This window comes from Diadema antillarum, unplaced genomic scaffold, assembly GCF_040938485.1.
Source record: "Diadema antillarum isolate AM-2024a unplaced genomic scaffold, OU_Dant_1.0 scf00000164, whole genome shotgun sequence".
NCBI classification, from domain to species: Eukaryota; Metazoa; Echinodermata; class Echinoidea; order Diadematoida; family Diadematidae; genus Diadema; species Diadema antillarum.
Window position 1 is genome coordinate 362923 of NW_027271053.1, and position 21542 is coordinate 384464.

The window sequence follows — 21542 nt, forward strand, 5'->3', positions numbered from 1 at the left end:
ATCTAGAGACTAGGTTATGTATACTTTGCGGTAATAAACCCTGGGGCGCTCCTTGTAGTGTACACAGTTATACACGTTTGTAGCTAGTCTACAGCGACTTGGCGGCAAATCTCACACTGGTGACTGGTGACAGTAAATTTATACGTAAAATAGCCAGTACCCTAAAGTGCATGATTGCCGGCTTGGTATTTAGGCAACTGCAGTTAGATAGATCATTATTGAGCTTTCATTTGAGTTTTTTCATCAACTGAAATTGTCAGACGACTGGTCACTTCTTCTTCTTGCATTTTCCACTCTTTGGAATCTGACCACGTGTACCTTCATTCGATTACACTGGCCGCGACGACGCATTTTGTCACGCATCAAAGTTGCTCTTGCAACACTCAAATCTCAATGTCATTCAATTCACAATACATCGCCAATCGGTGGCGAGATGGCAATCAACGAGTGAAGGACACCAGCTTTTACTCACCTTGGCTTGTGAGTTGTAGTTGCTCGTCACTGTAAAACCGCGTTTCTCTTGAGATTATTTTCCCGTCATTTTGTCCTCTTATTTTATGCATTTAGAATTCTGATATCGTTTACATCCAGATGATGCATGCCATGGGTATGCATCAACATCTCACATCATCGGCGATCATCGAACAACGCGCGATCCTCGACCATCATCAGTCACGTTGTGTCGGCGAACGGCAAATTCCATACCCACCAAAAAGTCATCATCATCAATGCGCAGTCCCATGTGCGCAGAGAAAAATCGGGCCTTTCCCTAATTACGGGCGTGCCTTGGGAGATGGCGCTCGTCAAAATAATCTAATTTTGCGTTCCTTGGAAATTTGGTTGTTTTCAGATTTTACGCCCTACGACGTAGACCCTACTAAAGAATGTAAAAAACAAAAATAGTTGCGTGATTCTAATTTCATCACTTTTGCATGTAATTATATATGTTTTATCTTACCTCTCTTAAGCACTTCCAACATAGTTATTTCCTACTTGTATTATAACTGGTCAAAATGCTTCAATAATGTTTGGACTGAATATTCTACAAACTAAGAAATGTAGTGATTTGTTCATGGAAAAGAATTGATCGATTTTATGAAATCTACACAGCTTGATAATAGGCCTACAACTTATACGAGTCTGTTACCTTATGAATTTATGCAACTATAGGGTAACTGCCCAGCATTAATAATTTGTTGACAATGCTTCCACACTCTAGGCTAGCGCTGTTACAATCTAATTCCACATCGGTAGGGGAATCCATTTATATGATAACCCTGACCTCTTCCTATTATCGGTTCACTGAATTATGGAACCTTATTTTCAGACCGTTTTAATGTTTAAGAATATTAAGCTCCTCAACTCAGTGTTACTGACTAAAGGGGTAACACAATTCCCTTTCTTCCTGCGGGTGTTAAGTCGAGTGATGAGTTTCATTGTGCACAGAAAATGAAAATAATCACATTTACATTTCCTTTTATCATTCCGCAACTATGTGATATCACAAATTGTTAGGTAGCCTTCTTGTCTGAGTCAGGCGGTCATTTCTCATTAACCAAAACGTCCAAACATCATTATTATAAATTATCTGTTTTAACAGATTGCCCGATTCCCCTCAAACTTCACTGATATGCCTATGTTCCTTACACATTATCACTAAATTCTCTGATATTTGGGGGTAAATTCCCCCTTAACCCGTTGAGGACGAGTCCCGAGTATACTCGGGCACCTTGATTGTTACTGATTTTCCTTTAAACAAGGGGAGAAAGTATAAGGGAGAAAATCACATTTTGTGCCATTTTATATGGCAATTCATTCTCGTTTCTATCGGGAGGAGTCTAGGTTTGTGACTCATCATTTCAGATTGTGACTGCGACCAGCATTTCGGTAAAAACGCAGAAAACTTGAAACTTATATACAATATTTTAAGTCCGATATTGGGGCAGCAAAACACATTTTAATGTATGTGTGGGGGGCATGTCTTACTGCATGTTCCTGCAAAATTCAGGTCACGCACTAATACAGAATATTTTCCCCCATCGATCTTTCTTTAAACACACACACACACACACACACACACACACACACACACACACACACACAACACAAATACAGAAAGGTGACTGCAGCCTCTCATTATATAGTACGATCAATCATTTTTTCTATATGCCGGAGGTTCCTAAATCTCTTCAAATTTAAGAGTATATAGGCCTATACTGTAGGACTCATCTATGCGAATATAACACATCATAATATTGCCTCCAGCAACACAAAAGCCATGTGTATTGTCTACAAGTTGAGGAATTGCTCAATTGGTTCATAAAAGCAGATGATACTTGTTATTACTTTCTTGTTGCTTAGTAGTTTCTTGCCGAGGCACTTACTTTAGTTGTTGAATGCCGGGGAAATCACTTGCAAAATTAGACCAAGTCCCATTTGCGGCATATGCACATGCTCAGAAATAGCTTAGGCCTACTGGGATCTAATTTTTATTTCTTGGGATTACAGCAAACGAGACTTCTTCTTCTTCTTCCAGTTAAAGGTCCTGTTTACCTTTGGGAGGAGTGATTTAAAAAAATGTTCAAGATATCACATTTGATTCATATGTGTAGGTCTGTTGTGTCACAAAACATCCTACCATGTAAAATTTCTGCAATAAAGCCTAAAATATATAGAGATATCCGTATTTTTCTCAATAAACCATAACTGTAGACGGTTTAGTCTGGAAAATTGTTTATTATAACTATTGTTCACATTTTGCATTATATTTAGCAATACCTAACATCGATTATGCAGATTCATATTTATACAGTAGTTGTCTCTATCCCTAACTCACATTTTAAAGCATTATTGCTGGGTTCAAGTTGTTTCATCTGCAAATGGTAAAGACCGCCGTTGGCGTATCATTGTACTTGTGCTTGTCAAGTGCCCAGATGAAAAGTCAGGGGCGGATCCAGGGAGGACTGCAACCGGCGCACGCCCCGCCTTTATTTTTTGTTGAAACAAAAGAAATAAAAAGAAAAAAATGGGGGAGGGGTGCGTGCGCCCCCTCTTTACGAAATTCCTGGATCCGCCCCTGAAAGTGCAAGTAAAAAGATCATTACAGATGATTCTATGTACTGCTAAAAAAAAAAAAAAAAGACAGAAGAGGCTTAACGAAGTCTATTTGTTGCATCCCCTTTTTGAAGACTTGATATGATCTACCAGCAAACTCTGCTCGTATTCTGTATGGTACAGTACATTTACTAGTACTACTGCACCCTAATGTGACGATCGGAGTGATCGAGTTTCGTAAGAAAAACACCAGCCCGGGCCGCCGACGATCGAGCCCTCATCTCACGAACCGAGGATCAGGAACGCGCTCAACCAAAACAAGAGCACAATATGCACAGCGCCATCTACAACTCCCACGCTTTGTTTATGCAACCCGGAAGTGAAGGTCGCCTTCAAGATTTCCCGCCACTTCGCGTCGAACACATGTTTTGATTATTTACAACCACAACTCCGCGGCATGCGTACTACTAGTATGCAGTGCTAATGTGGTGGGAGAGTAGCGTCCCTAGGCCCTGTGTGCATCATCAGTTGTTGTATGCTGTGAGAGGTGAGGAAGTGCGTGCATGCAGTGCAATGCGATCGTAGGCTTACACTTGTCTGAGTGTAACACTACATCTGTAGCTCCGAGATAGCGTCTTCACAACAATTTGACAGAGTTCTTTACCTGTTTGAACAGGTTGTCCTGTACGCGACAAAATACAGCCAACGAACACCGACCCAAGTGACTGGCGACAACCTTTCTGTGGCCGAAATTTATTGCAATTTCTGCCATCATGTGGGTGCTCGTAAGGAAGTTCGACTGCAAGAATGTTCAACGAATCGATGGCTTGTCAAAGCTGACGAAAATCGAGCAGTTTCGGGAGAAGCTTGTGGATCTCTTCGATGCCCCGCTTGACCGCCAACGGCTTTTCTACGGTGGAAAGGAGGTGAGAAGGGCCTTACTTACTTGACGTTTTAGTAGACCTCTAGTCTCGACTCTAGATTAGCCTACCTGTATAATGGGCTTCCTTGACTCCATATTCACGAGTTTCGAAAAAAAAACACCATATTTTGTGTGTGTGAGAGAGAGAGAGAGAGAGAGAGAGAGAGAGAGAGAGAGAGAATAGGAAAATGGTCATTCTTGTTTGAGGATTGTAGTGTCTATGTTATGTGTTCTTTGCGAGTAATGTAACTGGAGGAGTGTGACCACAACAAAAGGCAGAAATAGAATCCAGTCCGCAGGACAATTTTTCATTTGGTTAGCTTTCCTCTGACTCTAACAAACAGTTTTACACTGTATTTTCACAACGGGTGGCTGCTAGATAGTGCATGATTAACGAGCTTCAATTCACCCGCAAGACTTATCAAGTTTTATCTTTACCCATTTTTTTTTTCAAAGTTGTGACATAGATTCTACAGCATTCCGTTAAAACTTGTGACTCAATTTCATTGCTGGTGAGAAAACTTTTCCTGAGTGCTTTCCTCAGTTAATGTGTAACCATTCATGTTCATAAAATCTTCATGAGGATGAGAGTCACCTCGGCGGCTAAATTTTAATAACTACATCTACTTTGTCTATGTGCATGTGTGTCTGCTGCGGGTGTGGACCGATTTAGAAGTGGATTCAAATTACCTCAATTAGTAGGCCCCCACCTGAATTATTTTACCTATAAATGTAGTTGTTGAGGGCCGTAATAACAGATCCAATCCTAAGCCTGTAGAGTTACAATGTGATGTAGATTATTCTATCCATGGGATGGTCAATTTATGCAATCTGAATTAAATTCATTATGTTTCTATTTCCAGTGATCACTGAGCTTAGACTTGGAAGGCGTTTCTGACAGTACAAAGGCTAATATTCCAAGAATTAATTTCTCTCCGGCTGAAAGAGTTTAACTTCTTCATACTATTATTGCAAGAGTGGCATTGTGTTATTAAAGGGAAGAGTCACCAGTGGTTTAGTCAAGTGATAATATGTGACCCGCTACGACAAAAGGATCTGAAAGCCGCTGACGGCTAAGCCGAGAAAATCAAGTTTGAAGTTGCATCATCAAATTTGGTCAAAACCATTGAATTTCTGTTTTGGGCATAATTTTACAGTCTCATGTTTTGTCTATCATCTGCCAAAATTTCGGAAGCTAAATGATCAAAGGAAAAGCGTTTTCTTGGCCATGATCTTCCCACTTTCAATGGAAAAGAAACGTGTCCAAAGATTTGGATTTAGCACCGCAGATAGACTCCACCCCTAGCAACGAGGGAGTGATCTCATTGGTCAGTGTGCGACATCCTGCTTATTGATTGGTCATGCGCAGACCACTTGCGCTAGCTTGAATGAACATTGCGGAGGTTGCTAAGAGCATACCTTCTATTGTCGAGAGGTTAAAACTGTCTTACTCCCCTTGATCACAATTGCGTCCAAAAGAAAACTTTGAAGGCGGTTTTCTCGAAACTGATTTCCTAGACCACTCAACATGCTCTCATAAAATTATCGATATCTCCGCAACCGAGTACTTTTATGAGTCGTGTTATATATGAAATTAAAGGGGAAGAGTAAGGGAATAATGTCATGTTATTTTTAGAAATTGACCTCCCCGACTTTCGGATCCTTTTGTTGTAGTGGGTCACATGTTTCTTTCATTTAGATCTTGCCTCCTCGTCATGCCAGTTTAAAGCCCAATTATACAAAGTTGGGCAATTTCAGAAAGAAAGAAGAGAAAGAAAAGAAAAAAATTGGAGTTTCTTCTACTCTTCTACCGCAGCAGTCACAACTTAGACACAACACGTAGACTACTCCCTACTGATAACATATCAGTTTAATCTTGTTTTCCTTTCACGTAAAATCAAAGGCGGGATTTTATTCAACAGATTCTTGTACAGTAGCCATTTTCCCCACCTTTGCTCACTCTGGTGAAGAGACATTGTTCAATGGTATTTTGAGCCAGCAGTTGCCTGCACAATTTACATGATCATCACAAGTTTTGGTTGCTTTGGGTAAGTGGGAATGTGGTTTGCCGCACATTGATACAGAGACTCCAACCCCAAGCACCTTCTGATCTGGAGATTCTCCCGCCTGAAACCCCTAGCAAACAGGAGACTCCAAGCTGATGAGCGCAAAATGCGAAGTTCTTTGCGGCTGGGGTTCTAGATGCTCCTTCATTCTATCTAAGGCTTATTTTTCAACATCCGATGGCAATAAGTAAGAAATCCTTTCCAACGGGAGACACAGAGCCAGGGCAGGAGAAATTAAATCTCAAGCGGGAGAACGGGAGATTTTGCAAAAATGGGCTTTCGGCGGGAGAGTTGGAGTCTCTGTTGATATCTCCTGAGTTTAGCCAGATGTGTGATTTTATAACCCAATATAAAAGAAGAGGTAATACTGTGATATAGAGAAGAAATAGAGCTATGTAAACAGGATATTGGTCTACTTGTAGGCTTGATATCCAGGAAATGAACACAAGAGTTTGCTTATCATGTGTACACTTCTTATCCAAACCAGACACAAGGGCCATACTTGCCTGAGAAAACACTAGGACCCCCTATTCGTGAAAAAAAATGCACAGATGTTTGTGAGGTTGCTGAGCTACAATAATGTTAGCTAAACTCCCCAGTAATTCTACTGGAAACTGCCAACTTGAGTAGGAATTTTCTGAAACTCTTTTTAAGACTGTGGATTTGGGAAGTGTAAATCATGTGCCAGCCAAGATTCAATTTTACAACGCATGTATGGTCACATGACTTTTGGAACCGCCAGACTGTCACCCCTGTAATCTTTTGAAACTGCCGTTGTTTGCTAATGCTATACCAATTGATAGAAGTGATCATGCATATGTACATAAATATCTGCAATAGTGATTAAAAAAGAAGGTGCAGTTTCAGAATTCTAAAAAAATGGTGCTTCTTCTGCACACGTGTAGATCGTAGACAAAAAGATGCGGTTTCTGGAAGCGGGATTTTCTACTGTGTGAACGGTCCCTCGTGGTGCAGAATTGAGAGGGAAATGTTTGCTGTGGTGTCAAAGGTCACGTGCTAGCGAAATGCCCGAGGTGAGGTACATTGTAGGCCATAAGCTGGGACAGCCGTTCTTGTTATTGGGGCATCTTGAAAAGAGACGGCATTATCACCCCATCTATCTATTGCAGAGTTTCTCTACCGCATTGTCACATATCGTATTTTCAGGAATTGTAAGATGAAACAATCAAGTAGCCGAGGCAGGCTTCTTTTAGAGGTGCAATATAATTAAGTTAAGCCCTCCGCCAGGGTTATCCAAAGTCGTTCATTGTCCAAATGACAAGTATAGACTCACTGTCTGTGGTGTGGTACCCTTTGTTCCGGAAGACAGGGGCCAATGGGGGATCAATGCGACCACATTCCTGGTAATTGTGCTCCCCAAGGAATGAGGTTCTGTCACTATCATTGGCTGGACGACCAAATGCTGGTTTGAACGAGGTCATTTAAAGGACCACCCCCCCCCCCCCTTCCTTTTACTTGTTTTGCCATTTATTAGTCTTGAGGCAGACTGAGGGACAGGCAGCGCCTGCAGGCTGTAAATCGGAATTGCAGGAGCTATGAATACCACCATGCAACATAAAGCCGTCAAGTAATTGAATCTTGTCGGGGGTATTGTTAGCTACCTTATCTTGGGAGGATTTTTGTCTCCTTTGTAATACTTTTCTTGGCTGTAAGTGAGTCTGAAAAATTTGTCCCCTTATCAGCAGTCCAAAACTATGTAGGACTATATTTTGCATGATCTTTTGATTGAGAATTAAGAATGTTCATGTAAATTTGATGACCACTTTAAAGCCTTGTAACATGAAGGGGGTGCAAACTGTGATTCATTTTCAAGGATGCTATTTAAGTGGTGCAAGTTTGGTGAGACTTTGAAAAAAAAGATGAAAAAAAAAGGGACAGCCACTTACTGATTTCACTAGGAACCCTTGTTCAAACAATAGTTCTGGAAGAGGGCCAACGATTTTATCTTCTTTTTAAGGAGTGAATGGATCCTATTAAATGTACTATATGATAGGGGAGACTGTGGCCCTGGGGTAATTATGGCCCCACATCATAAAATGTATCATACCCCCATCTTCTAGTTGTTTTTACAACAGCTCGTACAGTAGCTGTTGCATGTGGTAGGTCAATTCTTACCAGTAGTATGCCAAACATCCATTTATTTAGCTATCAGTATTGTGATAGGAGGACCTGTTTTGTCAATTGTCAAAATCAGAGTAAAAAGCGTATTCTCCACTTTACAAAGGTAAGTGCCATATTTTCTTTTCATATAATTTCCAAATACTTTTTTGTAATGTTAGTTGGTAATGATAAACCTTGTCTGTAGTGATTATTAAACAAAACATATGATATTTTATCTATTCTCAAAACTGTAACTGCACTGTAAACAGGGTCATAGACGAACTTGACCCTCTACATCAATTTAGAAAGATAATTGAGGTTTGCTATGATTAAAAATCATTCCTATACATGCTCTCATGTAGTATTTAGTGTACTACCCGTACTTAGAATTATTTTCTTTATTACATCTTTATGAATACCCCAACCCATGAGAAAATTATGGCCCCACAAAGTCATTAACATCACTGTAATTAATATGCAAACAAGAAATTACTGGTATGTACTTTCTTTTGTAGGCTTATATTACAGGTATACATTGACTGTTACATAATAAGAATATTATTGAACTTCACTTGAATGGTAGTAATAGAAAATGTGAAAAGGGGGCCATAATTACCCTAGTTTCCCCTACATGTGTATTTGTTTATAATGTGTCTTTGTTTAATAGAGCAAGAGAGAGTGGTAGTAAGAAATGAAAAAAAAAAGCGTTTACAAATTATTCAAACATTGGAGTGATTTTGTAAGCAAAAGGAAATACCAATCTCACTCTCTGTTGACCATAGATGTAAATGAGCATATATACTTTTAATTTGAGCACAAGCCATTATAATTGTGCTGATAACGTAGATGCTCATGAACGGGATAAACATAAATGCAACTTAACTTTGTGACTGCTCTTTAAAAAGCCGTACCTGGCTGAACAAGGGCATTTTACCCCGTGATTAAATGAAAACAAACAATCAAACAACAATTTTACTTATTAAAAAAAACAAATGCAAAGAAACGTAAATGGGAAAATTGAGAAAAAATATCATAGCTGCCTTTTATTGCAGATTTTTGATGGCCGTATGAAAATTTCCCATTCCTCCTCCTATGCCTTGGGGGGCTGTTTTGTGCTGAAATCTATTTTGCCTTGACCCATTGACAGATAAACCACAGGAATGGCTCGGAGGTGTTACTTTGATTTTTCCCTGAGCTAAAGTGAATTTACATGCGTTTTTGTGCCGAACTGTTGCCGCTGGTCTTATACCACATTTTGCTCTCTGTCATTCGGTCATTCCACGTTGGAAAGAAATGCGCAAAATCCTGTGAGAAAGAGGAAAACGGACAAGCAGTGTGACTTGAAATTTCAGGTCAAGTTGATATGTAATATTCCCTTATCTTCAGTGTGATGTAGTGTTTTCAGAGCAAGTTCCTTTTACAACATACAAAAAACAATATATATATATATATATATCACAAATGAAATAAAAGATAATGGACCTCCCTAGTTCAATGGCAGACAATTGGACTGGAGCATTGTTGGTTTTATGAAGGAGGTTTAAGAGATGGAGTTCCAACTGACTGTAATTATTCAAACAGTTGTCTCTTTTCTATTGATGTACAAAAGAATTCCACAGGTGCATCTGTGCCTTTGATGACGGGTTTGATGCCGCCGTCTTGCTGAGCAATCTGAAGATTCATTTTGAACTTTAACTTAATGTTGGCTATATTTTGCTTGTTTATCTATTAAATGAAACGAAATCTCACTTAATGGTAAAGCACATTAAACAAAGGTCAATCCCTTCCAGAAATATGTGCAAAAGCGTAAATCAGAGCTGTATCACGTGAAAGTGTTTAAAACTGTACCATCCTGGAAAGCCGGTTTTATCACTTTTCCACTTAATGCCAACAAATACAACTGATATGGAATAATCTTCAAGTACGGTACATGTATAATTCTTTATTATCAGATTAGTGTCTGGGCATGGCCAGTAGAGTAATTTTCATTTTCATTTCATCATTTTTTTGTGCAATTTCTATTTGGGCATTCCCGTGTCTTTACCATTATATATCATCTTTTATAAGTAGGGATGGCGAAAAGTAATTACCATCACAAAGACATATCTTCCTTAGAAAGTGGCTGATGATTATGCAATGAGCCATGAGTCAATTGTCTTCTATCTGCGCGGCAGATCCAGTTTGCCACATGCTTCAAATGCTTTCGAGTGGCGGCATCGAACGTGACTTTAAAGGAAATACGACAGTTGTGACTCCATTCTCTTGAACCTCCTTGGTTTTATGATTTTTGTGCATTATCTTAGTTATATTAAGTTCTGAAAAATGGACTGTTGTTTACTTGTCAAGTTGACCTTACTTGATATTTTGAAAAAGGGCATCACACTTTGATATTGTTTTGAAATAGATTTGACAAACATTCACATTGATATCATATTGTAGTTCCATTCCTTTTTATAAACAAACCAGATCTGATAGGACCTTTATTTGATGCAAGATGGTGTAAAGTTTTGATCACTTGATGACATCCTTTCAGAGCCATCAAATTTATCTGATTTTTCAGAAAACTCTCTGAAAATTGATAATCTCTTCATGTCCCGAACATGAAAATCTCCCAGATTTGGGAATTGATTTTGACTTATGGGATGAAGTTGTTGATGCACAAGTATTGCCCTGATTGGTCTTCTGAACATCATTAATTTCTGATGTGTGAATTTCTGGGGCAGCCCTGTCCTTTTATTATTTATTCACACATTTCATCATGGGAGGTCATGGTCAAACCTACATAACTTTTTCTTTTACCACTTGCTGGGACTGGCAAGGACTTTTGGAGATATTCAATTTGTTGCTGAGCGCTTGCACAAACATGAATTTAACTCCCTGCAGAAGGGAACAGTTTTTATAATGTTTACCATGGTGATACTAATGTGCAGTTATTGTTTTCTGAATATTGTATGTGGACAACTGAACCTGAGGGAATGTTTCCCATAAATTCTAAGTTGTCTCTTTTTTTTTCCAGCTTTTTCTTGTTGTTTGCCAGACTGGATGTGAAGTTCCACCTTCATCCCCATGTCAAGTGTTGTGATTATATCATCTGAATTTCAATTTTTCTTCAGCAGGCTTCATACTGTGAGAATTATTTCTGGTGCAACATCATGTTCTCACACTAATGAACTCGAGTTCTATGAAAATAAATTTCTAAAGGTACAGGATATATATCTTATGAATCTAGGACACATTATGTACAGCTCGAAGGATTCTAAATTTCCACAGGTTATTTCGTCACTTTTTGTTATGAATGAACAAGTGCACAATTACTACACTTGGCAGTCTTCTTCTTACCACCTGCCATCCATTAGAACCAACTTTAAACACAATACACTTGCTTTCGCTGGACCAAAATATTGGAATTCTTTAGCCTATTCTCTTCAACAAACCACAAGCCTCAAAACATTCAAATACAAATTAAAACTAAGTCTTCTGAATAAATAAGTTACGATGTAATTAGCCTTTATAATCCTATACCAGATATCTGGACACTTTTACCCTATAAGGTAATCTTATATCAACTTTTATATGGTATATCATTCATGTGGAATTCCTATTCATTTTAATTCCACTGTTTATTTTTTTTCTTTCATTCTTTCTTTCTTTCTTTTTCTTCCCCCTCTCTCCCCCCTTCGGTCCTCACTTTATTTCTTCTATTTCTCTCGTTCTCTCGTTCTCTCCCTCTCTTTCTCATTCATGTTTACTACCTTTAAGATGTAAATATATATAAGTTATGTAAATATGTTTCAGGAGTCTATATATATGTTATATCCTCAATTGCTCTTAACATAATTATGAATATTACTTGTCATGGTGACCTACACATTTTACAAGCTATGCTTTTAGTTGGGTCACCCCATTTCCGTTTGTATAAGTACACTGTACCCTATATTCTGTCAATTCATGCTGATATATTACTGTAATGTAATGTGTCGATATGTAAACAGCAACACAATGTAAAAATGGAAATGAAACGAATAAATTCAAATTCAAATTCAAATACTATGTTAAAATATATAAGGGCAGTTACTGTTTAGAGATTTGGTTAAAAATCTGAAGTTTAAAAAGCAATGCAAGTTTTAAATTCAATTTTAGAATAATTCTTTTGTATCAGCTCACAAATTGTGTGACATTATTGACTCACAGAAAGAAAGTAATGGTTAAAATATCACTTGGGTATTTATAAAGTCTTCATTTCAATATTTTGTGATCATCTGAGACTAGAGGTCAGGGTTGATTTGTAAAATTTCTGTGCTTGCGCTACAGCTCAAAGAAAAAAAAAATCAAATTTATTTAGAGGAGAGTTATAGATTTATCAGCAAGAAAAAGAATGACCAAGTCGTCATGTGTTGATTACGTTCCTGTTTTTGCAAAGCAGTGTCCAATTTGAATTAAATAGAACTAGAGAAGCACTCTGAGAGCGTAGACCTCCACCAAGCAGCTCATTTCCACCACTGATCTTGTTCTTCCGTAGAGATCAGTGATTTCTAATCATACGGTACATATATATGCATGCTGAAAGTCGCCCGATTTCCCAACATAGAAACCTTTTGTTACGTCATCAAATTCCAGCTGCACGGCGCGCCTCGCCCTGGAAACTAGAGCACGCACTAAAGGTGCGTGTATAAAAACCTCAAAAATGTGCAGCTTGAACTCCCAAGTTCATTGACCTTACCTGCCAAAATATCTAAAATCCTTCATAAAATCCACAAAAATTCCCGGATCACTTCCAAAATTTAATCATCTGTATATACTTGGGTCATTTGTAACCTTTCCTGCAAGTTTCATCAAAATCTTTTCTCTACTTTTTTAGTTATTTTGCACACGGACAAACAAACAAACAGTAATGAAAGCATAACCTCCTCCTTTGGAGGTAATGATAGCAGTTTTCATTGTTACCACTGGAGAACGACTAACAATCTCTCACACCCCATTGAAGTTCATGAAAATTAAGCAAACTCTTAGATTTTCTTGCTTTATCTTCCACAAAGTACAGTACCAGTTGGTCTGAGGAAATTTGATTTTATTCCATGCATTGTCTTTGCCCAATATTACAATTTTTGTAATTTGTTATTCTTGGTGGAATTGAGCAAATAAATTGAAATTGAAAAAAAAAAATAACTGGATGTTACTGTTGTGCAGAGAAGGTGAAAGGTCAGTCCGTAGTCGGTGGTCAGGGTCAATGAGCTTTCATCAAAATGTAAACAAAGGGCCACATTCTTTCCACAGCCATAGAGGTCATGTGAGGAAGGTGGGACATTCCAGTTTTACTTTGCTTATTTGACTTTGGTAGCTATGTAGCTTTGGTCAATATAAAAAATTATCATAAATCTGTGATGTATCAGGGCAATTATCCCCTCTCCCCCCCCCCCCCCCAACTAAATACTGGTTAGTGATAAGATAAGAGTAAAGATTAGGGTTAGGTTTAGGGTTAGAGTTAGGGTTAGGATTAGGTTTAGGATTTGGATTACGGTTATGGTGAGAGGAAGGGTCCCGAGTAATTGCCCAGGGGGTAATTGCCCTAGACCCATCTGTGAATGGGACCAAGGTCTGTACCATATCTGACCCACAAAGTTACTGAGGAATGTAACATTTATTGATTTTATTAGAGAGAATATCCTCTGTGGGAATACTAAATTACAAGCTGTCCTCAACCGCTGAAGAAATATGTGCATGCACACAAATACACACACACACACACACACACACACACACCCACAGAGTATTACTGGGATGCACGATGGAGGGACTTGTGGTGATAGTCCTACTTTCACAATGAAAACATTAATTTACAATTGTAGTACAGATTTCCTCCTCTATTGCCACTTAACTTGAATATCATCTCTTTAATAGTTCTCTGGCCATAGAGCTGTAAAAACTTGGCATTTGTTCTCCAGGCAAAACTTCCCAGTGTTCTTAGAACCATTTTCTAGAACTTTGTCATTCATCAAGTCATGGAAACCAGTTGTCTGTGAGGCCAGGAGAGATACATTGTAGCACAGGTAAAGGATATGTTTGCAGCATCGATAATTTTTTTTTTCCTGGTATCGACTCCTTGTACTTGATTGTCTGCAGAATTCTCAACTAGATGATTAAATTGCTGTGTTTATGGATACCATTGCTCTCTAGTGGTTGATTCACAGAGCTGAGTGGGAATGAGAATTCCTGGTAAGATATGGGATGAGGATACCATGGTGTATGGCGAAACTCTGGCAGGAGTGTTTCTGGAATCGAGTAACTTCACATTGGTACCTCGGAGAGGGAGAATGGAGATTGGTTTTCCCATGCTGAAAGCCCAATAAAAGCACTTTGATTTTTGTATTTGGAATCTGGCATTGAGTAAATTCACATTGCTACCTTGGAGATAGAGAATGGAGTTTGGTTTTCCCATGTTGAAAGCCCAACAAAAGTATTTAGATTTTTCTATTTGGAATTTGGAATTGAGTAACTTCACATTGGTACATGTACCTCGGAGAGGGAGAATGGAGATTGGTTTTCCCATGTTGGAAGCCCAATAAAAGGATTTGGATTTTGATGTCTGTACTGCACTCCATAGCAAGTGAACTTGTGTGCCTATCAGATTGTTACAAGTTTTCTTGGATCTCTCCCTCCAATTTTTTAGCTCCCCTTTGGCAAGGGCTTGAGTGAGCTTGTGCCATTGTGCTTAGTCCATTATCCATTATTCAAAAACTTTTTTTACATTTTCGTATTGTTCTTTCAACCCCATGATCACTTATTATAACCAAATTTGGCAGGAATTATTTTAGGGGATACAAGGTTCTTCAAATGGACCAGGTATCCCCCATACATAGGACCTGATGACAACACACTAAAGACCCAAGAGTACGTGTGTGAATGTCAAAATTATTATTTTATTTTCAGACTTAGAAGTAGGGAAATTAAAGTATATTGGGCTAGATACTCTTGGAGATAAAAGGATATTTAAAGAAGAATGGAACCTATGATACAAAAGATACTGTCCAGATGGATGTACATATGGTCTATCACCCAAATCCAGTGATGTTTATTTGTTTGTTTGTTTCATTTCCATCTGCGAAGATGGATGTATACGGGTATCAGCTGCAATAGCTGGTCTTCCATAGGGTCCAGTTTGATGTATTAGGCAGGACCACTTCACCGGAAACACCCTGCTCTTTGTGATGAATAAATGATGCGGGATCTTTTACGCGCACGAGTTGTGACTCTCTCACACATGGGACCTCCATTTTATATCCTATCTGAGGAACAGAGTGTTTTGCCTCTTACTAGAGGGGATGGTATGATTACACACAACTACCCAGGAATCGAACCGGGGTCCTTTGGATCTTGAGGCAGACACACTACCGACTGAGCTATAAACTCACCACCCTTGATGTGAAGCTTTGATAAGGAGTGAAGCCAAGAAAACGCACCGAGCTTCTCTAACAAGCAGAGCAGTGACTTTGGGTTACCAACTTGGTTATATTTAGTGGGCGATATGAGGCAGCTAGGTGTGCAAATGGGGAGAATACATTTGTCATTCATTGATCAATTTAAATATGTTCACAACTTGTAACAAGTAATACATATTAGATACTTTATCTTCATAACATGTAAATCATGTGACAAAAACTAGTGTAAAGCACAAAAAAGTAATTAATCAGTTATTGAGTATGATTTTAAAAATTCATAACTTTCGAATACAGTGCTTTGCCTAATTTTCCTGAAACTTCTCTGATGTGTGCTACTGATATTGCTGCTTGCACTCAATCCATATGTACATATTTGGGTTTTATTCCCCTGGAACTGTAAAAGCATTCCTAATGTATACATTTTGATAGGAATTTGACGTGATTTCACTAATCTTAAACTCTGAGTTAACTTACTTGACTTGATTTTCTGCGAGGTAAATACTCCTGTAAGTGGATAAGATGCCCTATTCTTGACATCCCAAGGGCCCCCCCCCCCCCAATCCTAGCAGAAATGTGCACCTGCATCAAGAATTTTGACTGCATTATCGTTGGGAGAGAGGTCTAGGCAGCGTAACCCATGGTCTTCAAGTTTTGGCTCGTGAACCCTTTACAATATTGCAGCTCTGCCGGGGACTTATGTGCCTGCCACACGGACTTGGTATTCGGAATGTGGAATTCCAATCGAAGAATTACTCCCTCTACAACCACCCCTCTATCCCCCCCCCCCTCATTCTTTTTCCCTTCTTTGTTTGACAACAGGCATTCCCATTCAAGAGTTGTGCTACCTACAAAATAAAAAGAACAAGTGGGTAAGCCAGCCCCGCAGGGAACACTCCAGTTGTAATCACAAGTACAGTTCACTGACTTGGGACTGAAGCCAACTGCTTTGTTACCATGGCAACTGTCAGATTCTGTCCTGAGGTTAAAGGTTGATGGCAGTATGCTGGCATCATGGAGCTGTATGTTTTAGTTTAGGATTTGAATGAGAGGAATTTTTTCCTTGTTAGAAGCCCGATGAAAGCACAAGAGTGCAAAGATGATGTATTTGTACAAAAAAAAAAAGAAATATAGGGATCTTGTTTCTCTTTTCAGTCTCAAATCATGTATGTGGTATTTGGTTATGAGATATTCTAGTGTGATTTTCAGCATTGATAATGTAATTGTGGTGGAGCGTATTCATCCAGAATTGTCTCATTGCAAGTGTCATAAGTGCATTAACAGGTGCGCAATTTTACATCTGGCTCAGCAGCCTGGGATTCACATTGACACGAAGAATTAGCAGGATAGAAATCATGAGAGTTGCATTGTGATCCAAATCTAAAGTTTTTTGCCTTAGTGGACATGAAAATCCCACTAAATATCGTGATTAGCATTGCGATCCAAATCTGAAGAAATCTTGTGATTATTTCTGAATTATCGTTATAATTCACACTGTGCTCTCTGAATGCTTTTCTAGTGTTACATATTTTTGTGCACAAACCAATTGAAAAGTTGGTGACATCACCTTAGCAAATTTACCGATTTCACTGTTTTCATGAAAATGCAAACCCATAGAATTCTAGTAAACTCTTTTTTTTTTTAAATCAATTGAACAGCTTTGATGAAAGCCTTATGATTTTATTCCCACAGGTTGATACTCCATTCATCATAGCTTTAATGCACACTGTGTGGAATTGCACTCTCCCTCTGCAAAGATGCCAACTGCTCCGCCCCGGTCTTTTACAAACCTGCGGCTGAGAATTCCATTTGTTCCAATAAATGCTCATACAGAAGGCTCAGCAGTGATTGTTTGTCTGTGCAAAGCAATTTGTGAAGTGTGTGGCTAAACATGATATGAAAGGTAGACAAATTCCATATGTATCCGCTAACATTCGGTGCTGAGCGGAGTTTGAAATTAGAACACGCATGAAGGCATGCATATACTGTATGGATTCATGCAGGGCGTTATGATGTTACAGGGATAATAAGTAATGTAGTCTTGGAAGAAGCATCTTTATGGAATGACTTTGTTTTGTCAAATTCATTGTTGGATAGAGAATATTAATTAAGTGATCGTTTGTATGGTGATGAATATGAGGAGGAGCATTTAATGTTTGTATTTATTGTAGTACATACGGATGAGGACAAATATACTGCTCTATTGCTCCGATTTTGTTTATTCTGCAGTTAGATAGCACAAGGTTTAGAGTGAAGTGAATGTAATGTTACATGTGTGGAGCAACATGAACACAAACATTTGATGTGTGTCTGCCTAGTCTGTGCTTGCAGCCAAGTTTCTGTTAAGTGGACACTTAAAAACGGTATAAAGGCTCCTTGCCATCAGCCATTTCCATCCTAAGAGTTTGTACGCACACTTGTCTGCCGCTGATCATTTTTTTCCCCCCAATAAATTAGAGACAGTAAGAAGTAGTTTCATAATTTGCTTTTTTCAGTGTTATTGCCCACAACGATTTCATGAATCTGTGGTGGGAGAATAACGAAACGGTTTGCGAGTCTGCACAGGAGCTAAATCTTCCAGCAGTAGCATGGGCAATTGTACACTGTATTATGTAAAGTATATTCCTACTGTTCACACGAAGGCGGCGGGAGGGACCTTCTTTGGGATGAATTGCGGAGAGTCTGGCGTCGTGCCAAGTTGGTTGCGCAGGAGACGAGATGTTGTCCAGCATGAAGCTTTTATGTCGGCCGTATAAGGAATTAAAAAAGACAGTGCTACCTCCCTATATACTGTAAGTCATATTTCTTTTCTGCCACAAAAATCACAGGCCCTGACTCCTGTGAAGGATAGAAGGAAAAATAAACTTGGTATTTTTTGCCTTTTTATTCTACACATTTTCATTTGTCATTATGGTCTTACGATACTAGATACACGTATAAGACAAATTCTTGATGGCATGGGGCACATGAGTGAGTTTCTTGTTCTGAGATAAATTCTCTGTACAACTACTCAATCACACCTCTGATTCATGCTGGTAGAGATAGAAGCTTTAATTTTATGGCTTCTTAGTTTTACTGAACAAAAGAAAATCCAGCTCTGGATAGCTAATAGTATAGAGATAAAGTACATTTGTAATTACATATATGTCAAGAAAACAAAAGGGCATGTATCGTAGAACTCCTCCAATTATGCAATTAAAGCTAAATTCCCTTCTCTTATCTTTTCTCATTTTTTCAAGCAGTCAAGTACAGAATCTTTAGGTATTAGTGAGAGCTTTATGGGGAAATTTTGTGCATTCAAGTGTCGTATTTCTAGGGGGAATCTGTGTGTAGAAGTGATCTTTAAAGTGTCTGGGCTCTTGTTCCATTCCCCTCATTCCAAGTTTCCTTCAAGGAATCCGTTAACATGCAGGCGCTGATATTTGCCATTTGATTATGCTGCCACTCATTCAAAGATTCCCTATTGAATGGTTCCACTTTGTGGTGATGTGTGACTTGATTCCGTGTGAGAATGTGGACTTCATCCAACGTTCTCGACCTCTTGACCTCAGTTTTTTGAGAATTGCACTTCGGAAACGAAACCTCGGTCTTTGATCACAGTGCTTCTGTACACGTTCGAAACGACTTTTCATTGAGCAATTGAAATCAAGTACCGCACTCGTGCCTTATTGCTTGTTGAAGTTTACGGGGAGAATAGATGGCCATTTAAATGCACTCCTTGCCAAGTTCAATATATCATGCTATGGCATGTTGCCATATCAACCTCCCTGGGCATCATTCAGGGTCATGTGACTTTTGCGATTATGGTCACAGTTCCTGTTAATGCTGGCAAAGTGGCATAGTAAACATTTCCCTAATGAATGAAATTGCTCTTGGGTATCTTGTTTCAAGTACATGTAATGTTTATTGCAAAATTTCTCTTGTAAACAAACACTTACGTAGACAAGCGATCCTGTTGCACTTTCCCCCCCAAAATAGCGAAACTTCAAAATGTCATAACTTCCTTATTTTTCATCCGATTTCGATCAAATTGATACCGTTGAACTCGTAATATTTTACTCTTTCTTATCAGACTAATTTATATTTGGCCTGGATTTCCCCGTTATGTGCCAGAAGCAGTACCTGTATGTTTTAAGGTTGTCAGTCCATCCATAACGCTGTGTTGATTTTCATTGTACCTGGCCCAGATGTGTTACAATGTATTAGAGGTATTGATATGCTGTCTATTAGATGTTAGTCATAACAAAGGTCAAAGGGCACTGGAGTTTGGAAATACTGTGGGAAATATTTCCTTTTTGCAGAGAGGGTTAACAGTCGATCCTTGGTCAGTGGTCAAGACCACTTAACTGCATCAAAATGTAAATTTTCACATTTGTTTAGGAAATAGGCTCATCCCAACAAATGTACAACTGTACCATTTTTAATTTAATTTCTCCTTTATTCATCTCATAAAAATGTATGATGAACATGCTAAAATTATTCAAAAGCACAAATTCATAAAAAAACATACAATTTAACATACAGAGTGGAATCATAAGTAAAAAAAAAAAGAAAATAAATAAATATTTTATACACACACAATGTATGATATATCATGTAAAGTACTGTTTGTAATCGCTTCTTTGTCTATAATGCTTTTGATATTTATTCTTCTTTTCTTTACAGCTAGTAAATGGCCACACCCTTTTCGACTACGACATCGCCCTCAATGACACGATCCAGCTGATGATCCGCGCCGCTCCTATCATCGCGGAGCCGGAGGAGTCGGAGAAGAGCCAGGAGGTCGACAAGGACAGCGAAGGCAAGCCAGAGAGTGGGTTCGGCTCCGAGTCCAGCGACACGGAGACGTCCAACCACCAGTCGACGGCCGAGACAGGTGGAGACGTTGCGCAGGATGTCGAGCCCTCGACCAGTCAGCTCAGTGGCCTGTTTAAGGTGAGAGTGTGTGGCTGTCAATGGGAAAGTAAATAATATATTGACGATTTGTGGCAAAATGAGGAGGATATAATTTTGTATGTATGGCACTGCATGAACAGATATCTTGGCTTCTGTTATAAACTTCTTGGTGCATCAGTGTTAAGTAATATGTGGTTGACACTTCATAGAATACTGTCTTGATTTTGAGTATTTGTAAGCATTTCTAAAGCCACCAGCATAAGGTAGAGAATAGCTGTTTTATTATTTAAAAGAAGAGTGCCATTTACAACCATTTAAAGCTGGCATTTTTGCTATGTTCAAGAAAACCTTGAGTTCTATTCTGTGATTGTGTCCCATGAAGACCTTTCATGTGGTGATGCTTACAATTTTTAGAAGGATGGTAATGATCATGAAGAGGATGAAGAAGATTGTTATTGATGAAGATGATGACAATGACAGGTGAATATGGTGGTAGTGATGACAGCAATTGTGAGTAATGTGAGTAATACTTTTGAATGCAGAAAGTCTTTGAACGATGGCTCTTGTAGATTTTGTGGGTTTTTTTTAATCATTGAACTTCTCATAAGAGAGGTTTAGCAAAGAATATTATACAAATAATGAATGTTTATGAGTGCAAGTGACAGAATATTTTATGAGGTGGAAGATGAAATCATCCATTCAATGAGGCGCAGCCGAGTTGAATGGATCGAAGATTTTATCTTTCACGGAATGATAAATTCTGCCCTTTGCACGAATGAAAAACATTTATTATTTGTTTTATATAACACCTAAAATAGACCCTTGTCACTTGATGTTTTATTAATTTAGAAACGAGAGAATCTGAGATTGAGAGAGTGCTCACTGAGCAATTTACGCTAGCGCGCTGTCACATACACACACTGCAAATGCAAGCGTTTTACACACATAGTATGCTGGGCTCTCGGCGTGCGTGCCATGGAGCAAATCGTGTGGATCCAAAATTGCACGGTAAATGGAGCCACACTTGCACAGGTAACTAGAGATTGTAAT

The 21542-nt window shown here is 38.7% G+C and overlaps 1 protein-coding gene across 1 annotated transcript in view; it reads left to right on the plus strand.

Annotated features, from left to right (window-relative positions):
* Positions 1–3827: 3827 nt before the first annotated feature.
* LOC139722383 (E3 ubiquitin-protein ligase UHRF1-like) overlaps positions 3828–21542 on the plus strand; it is a 36852-nt gene continuing 19137 nt past the window's right edge. Inside the window, exons 1-2 of the mRNA XM_071633691.1 lie at positions 3828–3980; positions 20262–20531. Coding sequence (XP_071489792.1) covers positions 3828–3980; positions 20262–20531 — 423 coding nt within the window. The remainder of the gene's footprint in view (positions 3981–20261; positions 20532–21542) is intronic.